The sequence below is a fragment of the Ciconia boyciana genome, chromosome 2 (genome assembly GCF_034638445.1).
Source record: "Ciconia boyciana chromosome 2, ASM3463844v1, whole genome shotgun sequence".
Lineage (NCBI taxonomy): Eukaryota > Metazoa > Chordata > Aves > Ciconiiformes > Ciconiidae > Ciconia > Ciconia boyciana.
The window spans coordinates 123,743,142-123,762,315 of record NC_132935.1 but is presented as its reverse complement, the minus strand read 5'-3'; the positions used below and the strand labels follow the sequence as shown (position 1 = coordinate 123,762,315).

General features: G+C 38.8%; 1 protein-coding gene across 8 annotated transcripts in view; it reads left to right on the top strand.

The window, feature by feature from the left end:
* Window positions 1-19,174, top strand: part of RBMS3 (RNA binding motif single stranded interacting protein 3) — a 722,164-nt gene that overhangs the window by 674,448 nt on the left and 28,542 nt on the right. For all 8 annotated transcript variants that reach the window (XM_072853929.1, XM_072853928.1, XM_072853930.1 and 5 more), the window contains one exon: window positions 9,845-9,955. In XM_072853929.1, coding sequence (XP_072710030.1) covers window positions 9,845-9,955 — 111 coding nt within the window. The remainder of the gene's footprint in view (window positions 1-9,844; window positions 9,956-19,174) is intronic.

The following is a 19,174-nucleotide window of genomic DNA, read 5'->3' as shown; positions in this document are numbered from 1 at the left end:
TTCGTTTGTGACAAAAGGCTGCACTCAAGCAGGCAGCCTCATTCTGAGAAATGCAGAACTCTCTGCATTCATCTGCTCATGCAAAAATTGACTACTGTTTTGGAATGGATTATAATTTGAAATGAAATTATAATGGTTGAAACGGATTATAATTTGATGCAAATAGCAAGAGGTTGCCATCTATCAAAGTAGAGAGAGGTAATAATAAAGTATTTGGTCATTCTAGGCATTACTGTAACTGGGGAGCTGAAAAAGTACTTTGTCATCTGCTTTCTGCCTTCATTTAACCGGTATCACCAGAATTCCTCTGAAACTGGTAGTGTGATGGGATGAATGTGGTCCATTCGCTAACGTGGAAAATGGACTCTTTCGGGATCAGTCTTTGGTGGTTAACAACTTTCTGATAAAACAGAGTGCCCTGAAAAGACACAGTAGCAATAAGCTGGTGATGAACACCCTCTGTAGACCGGGCAGCATGTGGGGCAGTGACCGTGCAAGCCTCTCCCGTCTGTGCCATCAGTGCTCTTCACCTTGGAGCTAACCTGTGGGGATGCAGCTGTGGGGGTGCATCCCCCCACCTTTCGCAGTCCTTGGGAAGGCTGTTGGACATCACCAGTTGCAGTAATGTAGTTTTGTGATGGAGAGTTTCTCTGTGGGTAGCTGATGCCTGGACATAACTGAACAGCTGTAGCTTGATAATGACTTTCAGTCCCAGCAATGACCGAACCTGGTGACCCAGCTTTGAGACTCCCTATTCTATTACCAGTCCTCTGAGCCACTCTGTTCCCACCATGTACTTTCAACATATTTAACATGTTACAGCTGTGCTCACTGCTATACAATAGTTAAGAGGGCTGCCAGCATTTCCAGTATGAACTCATATTTTAAGGATAATAACTCAGCTGTAAAAATGTGCTCCAGGCTGAAACTTTATAAGGAAGATCTCAGCCCAAGAGTGACTTTATCTGGACAAAAAAAAGGAAAATATATCAATTTAGTCATTCTTAATCAGTACAAATATATTAAAAAGAAAGTAAGTAATCCTTGCCCGATCAGTTATTTACTTTTTCTTCTTTTTAGCTTAATAATAGCCAAAGTCTACACCTTTTCGAACTCTTCACGTCTACTTTTTAGACTAGCTGGACCACTTGCACAATGAAATTTTACTGACAAGGGTCAGTTTTAAAGTGCTTTTCGTCCATATTTTCATCTTCTTTTAAAAGACAATAAAGTATGGAGCAAAGTAGACTTAAGCTAGTCATTTTCTATTGTTTACTTCAAATCTGCTCAGCGTAAATCAAGAGGTAAAATGTTTCCTTTTCTTCATTAATTTGGACTGGAGTGTGTGATGGAAACCACCTGTTCTCTTCAGCCCTGCAGTGATGATGACCCAGGCTGTACCCTCAATCTGAACGCTCGTGGACTTGGGAAAGTTCAGATGTAGATCCAGACCCATCCTAGAACCCTGACAACAGACCAGCTCCTAAGTCCCTCTGTGTATCACACAGTTTGTAAAGCACTTAGAGGTCTTTGGTAGAAGGGAGACTTATAAATGTCAAGGATTTATTGTAATACACAGGCTGGTTTCACTGGAAGTACCTTAAAGTAAACAAGAACTTAAAATATCAAATTTTTGGCTATAAAATGTGTTCACCCTCTGTAGACTCCTATTTTCTAACTATAGACACAAAACCTAGGGCTTGAATTTTATTCCCTTAACATCAGTTGTACCTTCACTTATTTAAATGTGGTTACCTTTGAAGTACACGCTCTGTGTGCTTGCTGCCATCGGCTTTACTGGCTTCTTGTGGTCTCATGCATCAGGGACAGAATTTTTAGGTAAGGACATTTTTGCAGCTGCAGTTTCTCCAGGTTGTGCCTATATTATCAGTTGTTCAAAGCAATGGAAAACTTCACAGGTGTCACTGAGGGCATCATCCAAGGATGGTGGAGTTGTCAGGTGCAGCAAAAGCCATATGTTGGTGGCAGTTGGCTTGTACAGATTCAAGTCCAAGCAGCAATTGGTCTGGTTAGAGTCAGAAAAACCATAGTTAACATTTTTAAAGGCACGAGTGAGGCATAGACTCACATTACTTTTAATGATGGAATATAAGGCAAGAAGGCAGTATTGAAGATCTGTGCCTCAGTCTTGGTTTCGAGGTCTGTCACCAAGCTGGCACTGCCAGATAGCCACCTTTAACCAGTCAAAGGACAAATCCCAGTACAGGACGGAGTGGATTTCACCTATAGCCTCCCCTGAAGGGTTACGAGTCCAGAAAATTAAATGCAATTTGGGATCTGGGGCAGGGCATTTAGGCTGTGAAAACTTGTGGTTTTAAATGAGAGGGAAGGCAAGGCTGGAATAGTTTTCTTTCCGTTACTGTGTGAGAAAGGGCTTTGTTTAACATAACAGATTACAAGTCTAACAGAACATGACAGAGACACAGATTTCTGTATTTGTCCTCTCTGATAAGGAAACATTTCTAGATTTCAAGATCAGAATGAACCACTGTGATCTAGAACTGAATTGATACGTAGCATGAATTGTGGCTCAGTACAGGATTTCCCCCGTCTATCAACTTCAAGTCTAAAATCTATTATCAAAAGGAAGCATATCTTTAGAAAAATATCCTTACCCACTTAGAGTTTTATTTCCAGCATCTTCTGCTATCTGTCTTTCCTAGTAGGTAGGATAAGAAGGATTCCTGAGAAGATTATGTGGATATTACAGCCCCTCGTCAGCCTTCCAGAACTTTTAAATTCAGAAACTGGGATGGGGAGGAAAAGGATGTCATTTTCTCACCCTCCATGCCTTTAATCTTCCTTTGTGCAGGAGCTGCACAAAAAGGAGTTTAGGCATAGGCAGCAAATGACAGTGCTCCACAGTGTGCTCTCATGAAGGATGAACATTGGGTTTGTAGCTGAATTGAAGAATGATGCAGCAACATCAGCTTAAGCTTTTCAAGGTGGCTCTCTCCCCGCCCCATGCAGCTAGATACCTGGATTATGTGGCAGCCCCTGCATGGCTCTGAGGGTGCAGCTCAGATTCGGGCCTAGCCTAGGAGTTAGCTCGGATGCTCAAGAGTTGCCTTTGGCTTGACATTGCAAGGGCCACCATGCAGTCTGTGAGGAACTGTGTGAAGCATTCTCACTTGTATTGACCATCACTAGTAAATTCTGGCTTGCAAGAGCCTATCTGATCTTGAAGTTGCAGGAAGACATCCTGAAGTCTACCCATCCCTTGACCATTCTTCCCATTGTCCTCTCAAGGATTAGGGATCTCACAGAGGAGCACTCTGCTGTCTGCCACCTGGCACCTCAACATGTCTCCTTGGTGCTTCATTCAGTGATACCACCTCACTTTTCTGAAAGCTGAAGATATTTTGGATATTTCCATCTAAGACTGGTTGTGGTTAGGTCCTTCTAGTGCTGTGGAGCTAACACCGTGCACAGCCATACCATTTTCCTCTGGCTGCAGTTGCGCAGGATGTCATTTTGTCATCTTGCCTCTGGTGGATACGTAGGGTTATATTACCCGCCTGCTTTTCTGGGTTTTTTTCTCTTGTTGGTAGCCAGTTCCTCTGCATTTCTGATATCTCCCAGTGTCAGTGTTTGTCCTTCTAATGAGTGAATCTTTTCTTCCAGCACAGCCGCTAGATTGCAGCTCACACAGCGCGAGTCCCTCCTGGTTTCAGGCAGGAAATGAAACGCAGCACATCTGTTACAGATCAGAGCTGCTGTCCTGTCAGTGGCCATTGTAGTGTTGAGGCTAGAAGTGCACGTAGAAGAAATGTCACAGACGTTTCCTCCCCAAACCCAGTTAGCCACTCTCTGTGCCTGGCAAATGACCTATGTACTAAATCTCACCAGCAAAGCAGAGATCAACAGCCTAGTGTCTCAGACATTTGGTCTGATCAAACGTCTGTTGTCATGACTTCATGGAGACACACAGACAGGCAGGGCTGCCTCACCTTGCCCGGAAGGCTTGAGACTCAGGGAAAGCCAAGGTCCTACCACATTAAACCCGCCATACACACTCTCATGCCACCAACCTGCGCTGCTCCTCTACATCCAAGCACAAGCTCTGAAGGCAAGTCTTTCTGTTAGGCATTTTTCATGTATTTTGAGCATATTTCCCTGAGGAAAATAAAATAAGTGTTCTCAGCTAGTAACGGAAGCTCTTACTCAACGTTTATTAAATGTTGTGCATAAATAAGAAGTTTAAAAACCTGTCAGTGTTGCTTTTAGTTACTTTTTTCATAATAAATCCTGGACTGAGAGTTTCAAACATCAAAAAAATTATCCACATGTTGAAAAAACAGTGTGGCCTGAGTGAGTGTAATAGAAATGGCAATATAATTCGTCTTCCCATATACAATTATAAGTGTGTATATATGTGTATATCTATATGTAAGATCAGACTATTGAGAATGCAAATATGGCATCCTTTTTGAAAGTTTCATTTGAACCCAGCAAGGCAGGGAAGTGAAAATTTAGGCTAAACACTGGTGCTGACTCATGTTTTAATTGTACTGTTTAATAATTTCCCTTTTGCACCTCGTTAGAACTAGGATGTGCCATCAAATAAATTTTCACACCTGGTTATAGGCATGAAGGGAGGGAACGCAGCAGAACTGTTTGGAGAGGAAATATTATTTGGATTTAGCTTTAATAGATGAAACTCCATTCTAATGCTAAGAAAAACTATTCCACAGGAAAGAGACTCCTGATTCCCATTTATTAGCATGGTACATCAGGCACTGGGAGACAGTGGATGAAGGAATTAGTCCACATCAGAAAATATCTATAAGAACATAAACAGAATGGAATTGCCAAGCAAATACTAAATCCTAAGATTTGTAGAATATACATTATTAGCTGATGTTTGCTGGTGTTCCTCAACATACTCAAATCACAATTTAATCTCTGATCAGCTAGTAAATGCCAAGGCAATTGGTAACTTCTCATTGAGAAAGGGAAAATAGGTTTTCTTTGATTTTGAAATATAATAGTTTTTTCTGGAATGTCAACAAGTATCCCCAGCAGAGTTGCTGACAGAGGGCAGAGAGGATTTCACAGCTACCTTTAGTCTTCCTACTATAGTCGTGAAAGGTTGGCCACTTAACAGCCAGTTCAGAGCACTTTGCCAGGCTCACTGCTCTGACAAGGGGACCCTATTTCTTCTGCTGCCTGTAAGAGGCAGCCCAAGGAGATGAGACAAGTCAATCTAGACAGACCATCTAGACAGAACAAATCTGGTCATCATTTATTCAGTATGCAGAGAGAGTACACTTATCTGCAAAAAAGTATGCATGTTGGGTTTTCTCATATTAATTCTTGATAGACGTGTCTGGTCTGATAAGTATAAGGAAAGTCATCCTTTCACTCTGTTTAATAAGACCTCAAGAAACAACATGTTCTCGATAACATAAAGACATTCACTTGGTAGTATGGTAATAACTTTTCAGATGGAATGACGTGGTGCTTACATGAGTGCACAATGTGTCTGTAAACAAATTTGAAAAGTAAGTTTGCTGCTGTAATGTTTATTGGCTTTACATTGGCCAGTATTTACAAAGTAGAATTTGTAAGTATGCTTAACTTGTTAAAACTTCCTAAATAAAGAAAAAGTAAACTGTAAAATAAGCAGATGCTTACTGTAAGCTCTAAAAACTATTTATTCAGCTGGTATTTGTGCCTTAAGTCCAATATCAGTATTAGAACACTGGAATAAAAGAGAAGCCTTTAATGCAGTTCATTATTCTAGGAAGCTGGGACTAACTAATCCTTCCTCCCACTGGCCCCCAAGTGCATCTCTCAACTAGTGAACTCTCTGTTCCTAAAGCCCCCTAATACACTTTTTATTTCTGATGTCACTTTCCCACCCTTCAGGGCACATAAGGTGGCATGCATCGTTGCACTAACATAAACTTTATTTCTGCTGGTGCCTTTTGGTATTGGCAAGTACTTAAAGATAGTTTACTTAATATAATAAACAGGCTGTATTTAGTGTCCTTCTTGTGGTTTCAGTTTGTTGCCATACAGGGAGTGTACGGTCTTTGTAGTTGATAAAGTCAGGCTTCTTTCTTTGCAAGTGATAGACTAGAAAATATTCTGAAATAAATATATTCACTTTCTTATATGAAAGGTATGTCCCTAGAGCTTAGAACACTTTAAAACAGCAAGGTCTTTCAAATAAAGTGAAGAGGAGTTAAAGTCTATATGTCAGTGAACTTATCTTGGCCTTATTGCAGTGTTGCAAAAATCATGCATTTTTTCTGTATCATTGATTCCTTACCATTTGCCCTGTTAATCTTAATTTCTTTTAAAGCCACTATAGCATCAACAGAATTGTATGACAAATCATATGCCAAGAATACCTTGCCAAATTTAAAAGTCATTATAGTAACCAGTTTCTTGCAGGAATTATAAAAAAATTAATCATACTGAGGCAACAGGGCAGACCTAAATAATTGGCAGGCCAACTACTTGTTTTGGCAAAGGCAGTGGCAAAAACCTCATCATAATTTCTTCTACAGGTTTTTTCAACTAAGCTGGGCCTTCAGTAGTATTATGCCATGCTAAGATGTCTCTCTATGCAGTTTACAAACTCAATAAAATCAGACATCCAAACAGATGAAGATGAAAAATATGTTTGCTGTAGCCTTTGCCAGCCACCAAGTGGATGTTTATCAGCAAATACCTATTATAGGCTGAAAAGAATCGAATTACTTTTAATATGATGGCAACATCTGATGCAAGACATTGTTGTCTTCTACAGCTAAATAAGTTGAATACAAATGGACTTGACAGCATGTATTATGAAACACATTATGGTCTGGAGGCTGGGTGTCGCCCTAACAACCAGACGATATTTCCTTAATTAAGTATAATTTTTCCCCTACATGATCACAAGAGGATTCTGCAAACTCTGGTGAATTAATGGTCTGGCAAATGCATGTAATTCTCTGCTCTAGGTAACTGTCAGCTTCAAACACATTAAGCTGTCTTAGGAAAGCTGCAAATACTTGATTTGTTTTCCCAACTTCTTTTTCTAACGTATTAAACGGTATATGTTTAAGGACTAGAATATATGTATTTTCTGTTTAAAAAGAATATGTTTACTGTCTCTGAGTGATTTTTTTGTCCTTGATATATTTTTCTCTTCAGTCCATATTTTTTTAAATAGTTTATTTGCAAAACCTGTCTTGCTTGCTTACTTACTTACTGAAAGACATTTGCTATCAGATTTTTCCACTGTGTGTCTGGCACTTGTGTTTGCTACACTAAATCATAAGACTTCCTTCACCGCTGCCCTTTCTTCGTTTCCAGGTTCCTGAATTTATACACAGGAATAGCTATCAGTGTGTCACATCTGTAATCACAGCAAGTTCCTCCAACCATACCTTTGCAATAAACATCTTTGCAAAGAAAGCTAGGTATTTTAAGGCTTTGGGACATCCTAAATTAATTGCAGCCACCACTGCCGGCAGTACGAGGCTGCATGAAGCTGTGGTGTGGGTGTGACTTTCTGCTTACCCCATCACACATCACAAGTGGGGGCTCATCTTGTCTGTCACGGAAAGCCCTGAGGCAATTGTCCATCTCTAAGCCAAAGGAGAAAACTGCTCGCAGAGGGAACTGAGAGCTGTTTATCACTTGACAAATTTGATTTGAGCATTTATGGTTTGGTACAGTAAAAATGCTGGTTTGTAGTGTGGATCATTCTGAGCATAAAGCTTATGATTTCTTACCGTAACCAAAAAGTGCAGGTGGATGTCCAAACCCCAAGACCTTGTCTGGCTGCATGCTGCTCTACAGGAGCAGCCCTGGTATCCCAGGCCACTGATTTTGAACATACAGCAAGAACATCATTTTCCTTGGGCACGGTGCTACTTCAGACTCTCGCACTGAATCCACTATGCAGGAACTGCCGAATGGGCTGAATGAGTGTATGCCCCGCAGATTTGCTTTCAGACTCTTTCAGCAAAAGGGTATATTTTTTTCAGCAAAAAGAGAGGAGCAGCATGAAAGAGAAGAATGTCATGTAAGGAAGAAAGAAGGGCTTTTTGAATAAAATATTAACTCTACTATACTGAAAGAAATCTGAAAGAAATTTTGTGGTGAAAGTTTGTGACTATCTTGATTTGTAAGGACCCATGCCAACAAGGAGAAGGTTAGCACTGTGGTAGTTCATTAGAATGAGTTAATCAATGGGTTAATCTACGTAAACCAGTGCAAATTAATATAGCCAAGAAAGAGGCAAAAGTGTTCGCAAGTGTTGCAGGTTTGATACTTGCACACTGATCAGTTTGTTTTATAAGTATTTATTTGGAATCATGACAGATAATCTGTGGAGGCTAGTTCCTGTAATTTGCCAAATTCCTCTAGGGACTCTTTGTCAGTGCAAGAAACGTAATCCGCTATGTGACATAAAACAAGAGTGTATGTATTTTGTATGCTGAGGGTAGTACAAAAAGGACTGACCAAGCTGAGCCTACCTCCTCTTTACCATTGCATGCAAGTAATGAGTTCGCAGAGACTGCAGGATTGTAGCTTCTCAGATAGGATGTGCATAGAAAAAATATTGCTGGAAGATGAGAAAAAATTGAATTGGTACTTCCCCTCATTTTTTATTTTTGTTTATTTTTTATTTGCGACTGAAATTTTGTAGTCTTTTGCTTCTAATCAGATTCTTGACAATGCAGTCACATAGCTCTATGTAAATGTGAGACACACTTAAGAACAGGTGTGCTGTGCTTTTTGGAACTAGTTTATTTTAAATTCCTGTTTATAGGTGGATTTTGTCAGTAATTTCGATGGAAAAAATGTCAGTTTTCCGTTTTTTTAAACAAATACTTTCATCCACATTTCCCACACTTTGTAGGAGATGTAATGTGATTGTGCAAACTTATGTGTGCATGCAAACATGCATATGCACAAAGTAGAGCTCTGATTTCATATGAAGAAACAGCTGGAAATACCTCCTTATTTAACTTTCTGCAAGAGAAAGAGCAGACCACTCTGTTTCTGAGTGACTTTAACCAACAGAGGAAATAGCATTTTACACCGTAGAACTGAAGAGAATCAACACTTCGCTAAGGCATGAGGTTACCAACATGGGACTTTGGGGAGTGGGAGAGCAAAAAACCAAGGAATATGAACGGCAAAGAAGCTTTCTCCAAAGCTCCTCTGGCATGTCTTTTGTTTAATTTTTGTTCAAAGTCTTGTTCTTGCTTTAGTTCTTATGCTGTTTGTTATTAATGTCTTTGTTTTTCATGTGGAGAAGAAAAATGCTTTTAAATGCTGTGTATGTGTTTTAAATGGGTGTCACTACCAAACTTGCTGTCAATAGCTAGTCTTACTAAATCAGCTATAAAATGTCATGAGTAAGGGTTCTTAATTGAGACTGGAAAAATCCAAGATAATTGCCATAATAGGTTGAAGATCTCAGAGACTGAAGGTTTTAGAAGTCAGATAAAATTGGGGACATATGTGTTCTGTCTGTAAGATTATTCTATATAGGATATGGAAAAATAGAAATGACAGGTATTTTGCAATGTACAGTAGCATTCATCATAGAAAGAACATATGCATTTGTTTGTCAGAAGCAATGAAGTAAAAAATGACGCTTAATTGGAACTGACATAAAATGGCCTCATTAGTAGTACAAATAATATATGTGTGTAGCTTGGTTGTCAATAGGAACAAAACATATTTCCTCTGACAGATATATTAGTCTCTTTTAAGATTCATGTCAAGTTTTCAACCAGGTTCACTCATTTAGAGAATGCTTTTTGTTTTTTAAATGAAATGTTGAAGTGTGAATTATGTATGTTTGTAGGGTGCTGTGATAACACCAACAATGGACCACACTATGTCAATGCAGCCAGCGAGCATGATGGGCCCTCTGACCCAACAGATGAACCACCTTTCCTTGGGCACAACAGGAACGGTAAGATCGTAGGTTATACTATTTACTTTCTATCTTGCAAAACATTTATTGCTTACTGAGTTTCTCAAGGTAATTTATTACTCGGGTTTTCAGTGCTTCAACTTTTTGCAGTTTAATATCGCCGTGGTTTACTTTGTTTTTTCTCCATGTCCAGAGGTGTCTGGCCCTGTCCAGGCAAATATATCAAAGTGCCTTTCATCATGACCCAAACATGATGTACTACATAAACAATATTCTCATATCGCTACGTCACGCAAACATGTATCTACAGATATGTTTCTAAAACCTTCATACAGTCAGCATAAGTTATTATAGAACAGAACTGACAAAGAAGAACAAGTAGTAAAACAGTAGGTCAACAAAACCTGCCCTGTACTTAGCAGGAATTATCTGTACTAATTCTCATGTAAATATGGAAGCATTCCTCTATCAGTTTGGTTTTTAATCAGAAATTGTTTGCTTCTCAATCTAGAAAGTTTTATGCCGTTGGGAAATGAGAGTTCTAGCTTTGTGGTAGGATCCAGTACTCACTTCTAACCCACAGCAGCCAGCCATACATAGTTTTCTCCTGGCTCAGAAATGTGATTTTGGGTCAAGGTCAGCTGTGTTTCCAGTATATTATATTTAAACATGCATATTTCAACAATTATTTTCTCTTTAAGCTGTGTAAGTCAGACTCAATTAACTCTCCCAGAGTCAGAGAAAGGCAAAAAATACTGTTAATAAAAATTATTAAAACTCTCTGAAATGTTCCTAAAATACAACAGCCTACACACAATATATGGTGGTTTGATATGTGTGCACATTGCAAGTACACATATTTTTATGAAAATGCAGGCATAAACATTACACTTATATGTCTTTAGGACACATGCGCTTTACGTAATAATTACATGAAAGATCTATTATGCATTTACAATTTTTTTTTCTATTTCACCACTGTCCTACTTGACACTAATCTATAGGAACAGTTTTCCAACTTTGGTTTTTGTTTGTTTTGGTTTTTTTTTTAAATTGAATAAGGTACTGAATAAAGTTGCATCCTTACAAAGTTATTTAACTCACTATAGTGGGTCTTCTCTTCCTCTCCTTTTTTCTTATCTGTTGAATTGAATTCTAACTCTAGTGTCTTTTCCCCCTTTAAAAAAACCAAACAAACCTCTGTTGAGATCTGAGACTTGTGTATTTATTTCTGAGGAAACTTGAATATGATGGTTCATTGTTTACTCCTGCTATTTTAAATGTTTCATTCAACAACCAAAAGAAGTAGGAATTATATCTCAAAGTTAATAATAGCATTTTTCCCCCTGTGAGGAGATGAAACTGAAGGAAATACTAGGACTAGTGAGAATTTCTGCGTATGTAATTACTGTGATTCAAAAGTGTTTAAAAATTAAGACAAGGTAATGGAAAATGAATTCTGGTTGTGCTGCTGGGCAGCTCCTATGAATTTTTCCTTCTGTCTGTCATTTTCATTTCCAAGACTCTTACAGACATTGTCTTCTGCACTCATTTTCTTGCAATCTTAATGCAAACTAGAAAATTCCCAGTTAATGTTCTCTTCCAACTTGAGACCACTATTAAAATGCTCATAGTAACAAATCCATAGTAAAAAATCCATTTGGGAAGGCAGGGGAAGGAGTCTGAAAGACAGTGGGTGATCTAGTGGGTGATAATAAGATCCTGAATTTATTTTAATGCGACTGAAAGTAAAGAAAATCTTTCCTTCCTTTTCCTAGCTCTTTACACAGTCTTATCTTTCAAGGTCACAGTATTCCCTGATAACTTCTTGAAATACATTCAGAGGTATACCATATAGGTTTATGTTTACTACCTTTAACACTCCTACTCATTTACAGAAAACTTAAAGAGCAAGAAAGAGTAAATGATTGATGGGTGTTACAATATCCATAGGCTTTTCATAAATCTCAAATGACACTCTATTTTATCACATACAGGATTTCTCTTTGGTAGAAACACCATCAGCACCATATTCAGTTAAAGTCCTCATGCAAGCAGGATAATCACAGAGGTCATCGGGAATTCCTCCTGTCAGGAATTAAAGGGAGAACTTTAGGATTTGGGCTGCCAGTAGCAGTTTTATTGGATGTATCCATCCTCACCTGAAATTGAATCTTCCTAACATGTTCTGTTACAGAAAAAAATGTGGGGAAAATGGACAACCTATTTAGAGATATGATTTATTTAGAGATATTTTTACTTCATTTATTCTGAAGTCTGAATTTCAGTCCAGAGAGAGGAGCATTGAGAGCATAAAGCCATGAAAAATTGAGCCAAGTCCAAAACATGCTACTGTGAGTACCTCAGCAGGACTAAGTTTTATGGGAGATATAAGACATAAACTATACATTCCTGTTATGAACATATTTTTTAATTTTATCCTTAACACTGTGCAACAGGGTGCCATAAAGAGCCACCAGCTATCTTTCAAGAAACCAGCCAGGTTTTTTTAAGAAAACAAGCCAAAAAGTCACAAACAATTCTGCTCGGTGTTGGCTGTAACTCTGCCCCAATTTGATTTAAAAGCTTGCAGTATGCAAAGCAGTTTTTATTAAAAGGCTTTCATACATTCACTTCCTTAGACAAACCATTTCGCTAATTAACATAACATATTTTTTAGCCAAAACAGACCTCTGTGGTCACTTAAGTGAGAGTTGACTTCAAACCCACTTCCAAACTTGCCTGATTCAGGATGAAGGCTGGGTTTCTAAAATATTGCTTCAACAGAAAATCTATTCTCCAGCAAGTAAGCTAGAGAAATAGCATACAGGCCTATGCATGCCTTGTATCTTGTGGGAATTACTCTGCCTTTTGATGCTCTCTAAAAGATTAAAATACTCTGTCCAGGCTGGAGCCATTCCAGAGGGGAGACCCTTCACGGAGGAGCCCTCTTTAGCCCTTTGGTGAGGCAAGTTACCTGAGTAAGAGAGGCCTCTGCCAATTCCTGCCTCGACACCAAAAATTGGGTTTGAGTTTTGATCTCTCAGCCCTGAAGCACACATTAAAACCCCATGGGAATTCGAGGGGCAGCTGCCTCTATCCCTGCCTGCACTTGATTATGTAGTCACCAGGCCAGGGGGGCATTTCTGGCTAAATGCTGGTGGGGCTGCTCACTTCCACCTGGGAGCATCCAATTCAGCAGGCAAAACAGAGAAGTTTTCCTCCAGCCCCACTCACAGCCAGATGCCTTCCCCTTGTGCTATGGGAAGCCTTCAGTTACTGGCCCCAAAAAGCACAAAGAATTTTGTTTAGGAAACCATTTGCCATGAACAGGAACAAGAAGTTTTCTTCCTCTCCAAAACTCCCAAAGAATGCATATTTATTTTTATTTTTTTATCTTTTTTAACTTTATTATTTCTTATCTATTATTGAATTGTCTGTGTAAAATCAGACATGCCTGCTATACTAAGCAATCAGGAGGATGCACTAAGGCTATCAAGATGCCAGGCCAAGTGAAAAGCTGCAAATCCATCTTTACTTGATCTCACTGCCCAGCTCACAAAAACATACAGCTGCAGCAAATATTGCAGCCCCAAGGATGGTATAGGGCACCGGGGGAAGAGAGGAGGGAATGGTCTGCAGTTTGTGGCAACTTGACCCCATGTTTTATGTGCTGTGAGAGAATTTCATGCTGCATTTGCATCTCCCAGTTATTGTGCTGTGTGCTTCATCCACCAAGAACATAATTCCTTTCTGCCTTTATGAAAATCAAATTGATTTCTGCCAGTGAAAATACAGTTTACATTACTGATGAATTGAGAAACAAGTGTGCTGCTGTGATCACCTCCCCAAATCTGCCTGAAATCTGGACTTAAGCAGAGAATCTGCCAGAGGGGTGATTTCTGCCATATTTATATGTATTTTTCATACATACCTCTTCGCTCAAAAAGAGCAGAAAGCATTTACATGGGTGCACTGGCTGTGGGCAAACATGTAAAGAAAACCCAAGCTTAAATTATGTTAAGATTACAGCAAAAAGTTGATAACTCTGAATATTCTGATTAAGGCTCACAACACAGCCTCAGCTCCTACAATTGTATTAAAATGAAATTTTAATGCCAGGAGGCATAATGTGAAGACAGATAACTAGTTTTAACCTTGAAATTTTTCTTTTGTTTACTGGTTTATTATTATTTATTACAGTAAGTCTTGGTTTTCCTATGTAATATTCATCTACAAGTAGGTCTGCTATTAAAAAAGGTACCATAGAGGGAGACTAGAGTGAGTGAGTCTGTAAGGGTAGCATTGAAAGAGGAGCATTAGTATGTGTTTAATAATGTATGGAGGCTGGAATTGTTCCATCATCAGCCTGTCATTCAAAATGTTTCCGATACGGCCATTGATCTGACATCTGTTTCGTGGTTTAATAAAGTTGTGATTGATGCCTGAGTGGATATAATACAAAAACCTTTAGAAATATAAAAACTGAGCAGTCTGATCACTGCTTTCAGTCCCTGATCACTGCTTTCAGTCCCTGTTGCTCGCCTCCCTTTTACTGCGGCACTTCCACGTTTGGCTGTCAGCAGCAATAATCTGCCTCTTCAGTGGGAAGAAGATTTGCTCTATTCTTTCTCCTCTGCTGCTCATTCCTGAAGGAGGTTTTCTGTTCTGCACTTTCTTGGTCCAGGTTTCTCTCCCCTCCCTGCTGTTAGCATCCATTTCAGATACCGCTTGGGTTCCAGTTTCATCCAACAGATTGAGGCAGCCTTTGTTAGTCCTTGTTGGCAGAGGGGTAATTCCAGCTTTTTTTCCCCTCTCTTTTGGAACTGCCTTACCATAGGCCTGTTTAATCTTAAACCTTTGAGGCCCACACCAGTGGGAGCGTGAGTAGAAGCCAGGTTTTTTACTAAAACTGCTAGCTCAACTGTGCTGCTTAATTGTTCTTCACGCTTGCAGACGGTTCACTCAGCTTTCAGTTTTTAATTTAGAAACGTAATAGGCAGCTTACAAAATAAGCTCTCCATTGCACTTTTTAAACAACAACAAAAAAAAACCCTAAAAAAAATTGTTTAATTGTTCTGGATACCTCTGTATTAAAAATGCAGTCAGGTGGAAGAACTGCATTGACGAAATGTGGGATTCTGTTGAAACTGCAAACCACCCTAACTCAGCTTTCCTGGTTTATAGTATCACCAGAAATCTCTCAATGGAATAACAGGCTTGTTATGCGGGTACATCAGTCTTATCTTTCACTTTGTTAGTTCTCTTTGTTGCCAGCAGAGCTTGATGATATCTCCAGAACCCTTCAATGGAACAACAAGCTTGTTATAAGTTTTTTATCTTTTATTTCTTTTGGATACTCCATGGTCACTAGTGGTTTAAAATGTCACCTAAAGGCCTCAGCAGAATAACTGCTTTGTTAGATAGGGTTGTTTTTTTCCTGTTTAATCTGCAATTCTATTTGCACATACTACAGCTACATGGAGCTGAAACATCATCGCATTCCCCTGATGTTCAGATCCTTGTTCAAAAAGCACTCTCTGTTATTCTAATTGTATGTCGCAAGGTCCCTGGAGAGTTACAGGAACAAAGTTTCTTTGCAGTCTTGTGCCTTTCATGTTATCAGGTGTTAATCTTAAAGCTCTTTTATTTTATTTATTGACTGTTTCAGTTACTGTTTGTGTGGAAAATACAGGACTGAACCCATTGCAAATGAAATTAGCTTAGTTCAGGCTGAAACTAAGATCATCCTTGTCCATTTACTCATCCAACGTCCAGGGCAAATGCAAGTGACTAACAACATGGAGCTATCTGGGGGAGGAGATCCATTTAAGGAGAAATTATTCTGGTTGGAAAGGAGAAGAACAGCATAATCTCTCTCGAGATTTATAAAAAACAAATAACTCCTCCTGCACCTTCCTTCCCAAACAGCCTCTTGAAAGGCAGCTCCAATTTGCCTGATACATAATTTGAGATAAAAAGGGGGCACTCTGAAAAGCAACTGAAAGTGCAACTGAAAAGCACCAGATTCCAAGCAGTCAACAAGGAACAAATAACTTTTTGATGAAGCATTTAATCAATTTGCAGAATTCACTGCCACTAAATATTGTTGAGACAAATAGGTTAGCAATCTTAAAAAAATAGATTCAACATTTCTATAAGGAAACATTTGCAGCTGCAACAGCAGAGTGGAAAAATTCTTAATTTGACAGTAGAGGCCAAACACCTGGTGGGGTGAACAAGGAAAGATGTGATCTGTTCCCTTTTTGGACCATCTTGAAGTCCCACAAACTCTTGTAAGAACTGGGCTGATCAGCCCTCGTGTAGAGGAGGCTCTTTCCAATTGGCTCGCTCAGCATGGGTTCTGCAGTCTGCGTTTGACCACAGCTGTATTGATATTTTTGAATGAATAGAGTTTATAAAATCCCATTTCTGTAGTGTTCCCCCTTCTCTTCTGAACTCAGCTTTACTTTCCTACCATTTGTTGGTAGTGGCTTACTGTTTGCCTTTATGTGCAAGTGTGCCTACCTTCAGAGCCACTGCATGCCATAGGCAGAGAAGGGGAATGTAAAAGGAGAATAAACACAGATGGAGGGAATTCCATTTTCGGTTCAAGCAGCCCTTCATATGAGCCCAGTGTGTCAGTAGCTTTTATTCTGTGTTAAATTTTACCTTCACACAACACTTCCACAAATGAACAAGTGCTTTTGTTGAGGACTCCTTGCCTCTCTTTGAGCTATCGGCTACTGACTCAAAGCGACATTAGCCTAGATTCCCTTTCAGAGAAGGGCTCAAACTCCCTCATTGTGGTGATAAAAAGTTAAATCAACACAAAGCAACAGTGATGGGTCAGCAAAGCAAAAAGTATCAGCTAAAAGAGCCATAACTAATATAACTTCATTTTCAGCATCAGACAAATGTCATTCATATAATTAATTTGCAGCTGGCTTGACATATCTGTGAACTAGAATATTTAGAGGCTTGTTTCTCCAGTATTTTCTTACATATGGCTGTTGCAGTTATATTTTGTGACTTCTAGAAGTGCTACCTGGTGATACTTTGAAGGACAATGGGAATGTGGTTCAAAGCCACCTCTTCCAAAGCACGTTTGTTATTTAGTGATAGCCATGCACTGCGTATAAAATGAATTGTTTTATTTTGCAATAGTGAATAGAAACTGAAAGCCATAAAACTTATGGTATCTGGCATATAGTGAATGGTCTGCAGCATATCCTCCCCCAAAAGGCTCACCTTTAGTCATACTCCCAGAAATTTTTGTACATCTGTCTGCTAGAGATGAACCAAGATTGTGAACTCATTTTGCTAACTACTAGTAGATCATTCCCCTAAAAATTTTGAATGTTAAGAGGAAAAAAGTATATGTTCACACATGTTCATGTGAAATTGTGCTGATGCCACAAATAACAGGGCAGGGTTTGGGGAGAGAAGGTGGGTTTCGTTTGATTTGGTTGATTTTAGTGATTTGTATAAGATCTAGCTGAAAGAGACTCTTTATTTAATAGACGGGGAAGTAGAAAAGAGGAACAAATAATAGATTAAAAAGAGCTGAAAATAATTCTAGGTTTGAAACATCCTGCCACACCTACAACTGACAAACTCAATAAAAGGTGGAAAACAAAAGTACTCTAAATGTCAGGTCTGTCATCTGTATTTTCTTGATGTGTTTCTCTTTTGTAAATGTGTTTTCAGTTTTGTAATCAAGATTTTAACTCTTTGTTTTATTAGAACAAAACTTGTTTGTATTGTCCTGCCTGTGTTTAAAGTAGACTCAGGCGATTCTGACAGAAACGATGACTACAGCTTTCCAGAGAAGTAATGAATCCGAATTATCAGCAGTGCAGACAAACTCTGTAGGGCCTCTGTAATCCACGACAAGTTTGATGATCTTAGAGAGGTGAGGGGTTTTTGCTAAACTATGATCATGTGAAAAGCAAGAAGTATCTCTCAGAGGTGGTGCTTCCACAGCTCTTCTCTGCCAAGAGCTGGGAAACAGTCCTGCGGTCAGGTCTCCACACACTACAAGTGCGTGCAAGCACAGCAAGAAGTCCTCAAATCCTTGAAGGGGCTGTATACTCAATGGAAAAGAACAACATGATAAATTATATGGAAGAACAATTAGTTTCTGCTAAGCACTGTTGCAGTCCTTCACACAATATCAGCTCTGTCTAAGGTGAAGTACTTGAATTGTATCAACTTCAATCACAGATGTCATAAACTTTAGCTGAAAGAAAAGGGCATGAAGGTGATAGACAACAGTAGCTTGTAACACAACGTAGGTATGTGAAGGGCATCCATGGAAAGGAGGAGATGGTTTTAATGGTGCTAACAATATAAGTAAGGATCTGAAAGTAAAATAGGGAAGGCATAACTTGAATATCTTGCAAAAATTGGTAATATATTGAGCTAGACTAGTGTTTGAAATGAATCATGGAAAGGTCATTGTTTGGGACATCTAGAACTCAACTGGGCCAAACACCTTAAAATCCACAAGGAGGGACTTCCAGGTGTTGACACAAAAACAGAGCAATGGTCTAACAGCCTTTTTTTCATCACCAACCTCTGTTTTTCATTGCAAAGAAACATTGTTATTTCAGTTCAAAACAAGTAATAATAATTTAATTTATTTTCCATTCATTTAAGTACTGAGAATTCAGGAAATTATAAAAGTTTTAAAAATGTTTACTGAGCATGATGTACCAAGACTCAGGAAAGAGCTGTACATTAAAATAATGTTTTATTTACATTGTCTGAAGTTTACACAGTCAAAGAGTAAACATATCTTGCAGTGCCCATTCACAGTATTCACTTAGAAAAAAACATTTGGGACCAAGAGTTAAGATTGACTCATTTCAACATGTGTTGTGTGGATTAGTAAGTATATTGCTTGCTCTTGGCTTTTTTTTTTTTCAATGGAATGGGTACATTTTGTTGAGCAAAATGTTTCTACTCTGACCAGCAACCTTTTAATTACATTCCCAGTGTTTTCTCATAGAGAAAATTTAACTTCCAGGGGCACCGGGACTTCACAGAAACACTAGATTATAGATGCTGCAGCGTTTCTGAAGGTGACACATTGCCACAGTATTGAAAACACATACAATGGAGTTGAAAGTTAATTTAATTTGAAGGATGTTCAGTATTTTTTGTATTTTAATCACAGTGACAGAAATAACATAACCTGTGTGTTGGACAAAGGCCTGGACCTGCAGATGCTCACAAAGATAATATTCCATTGAA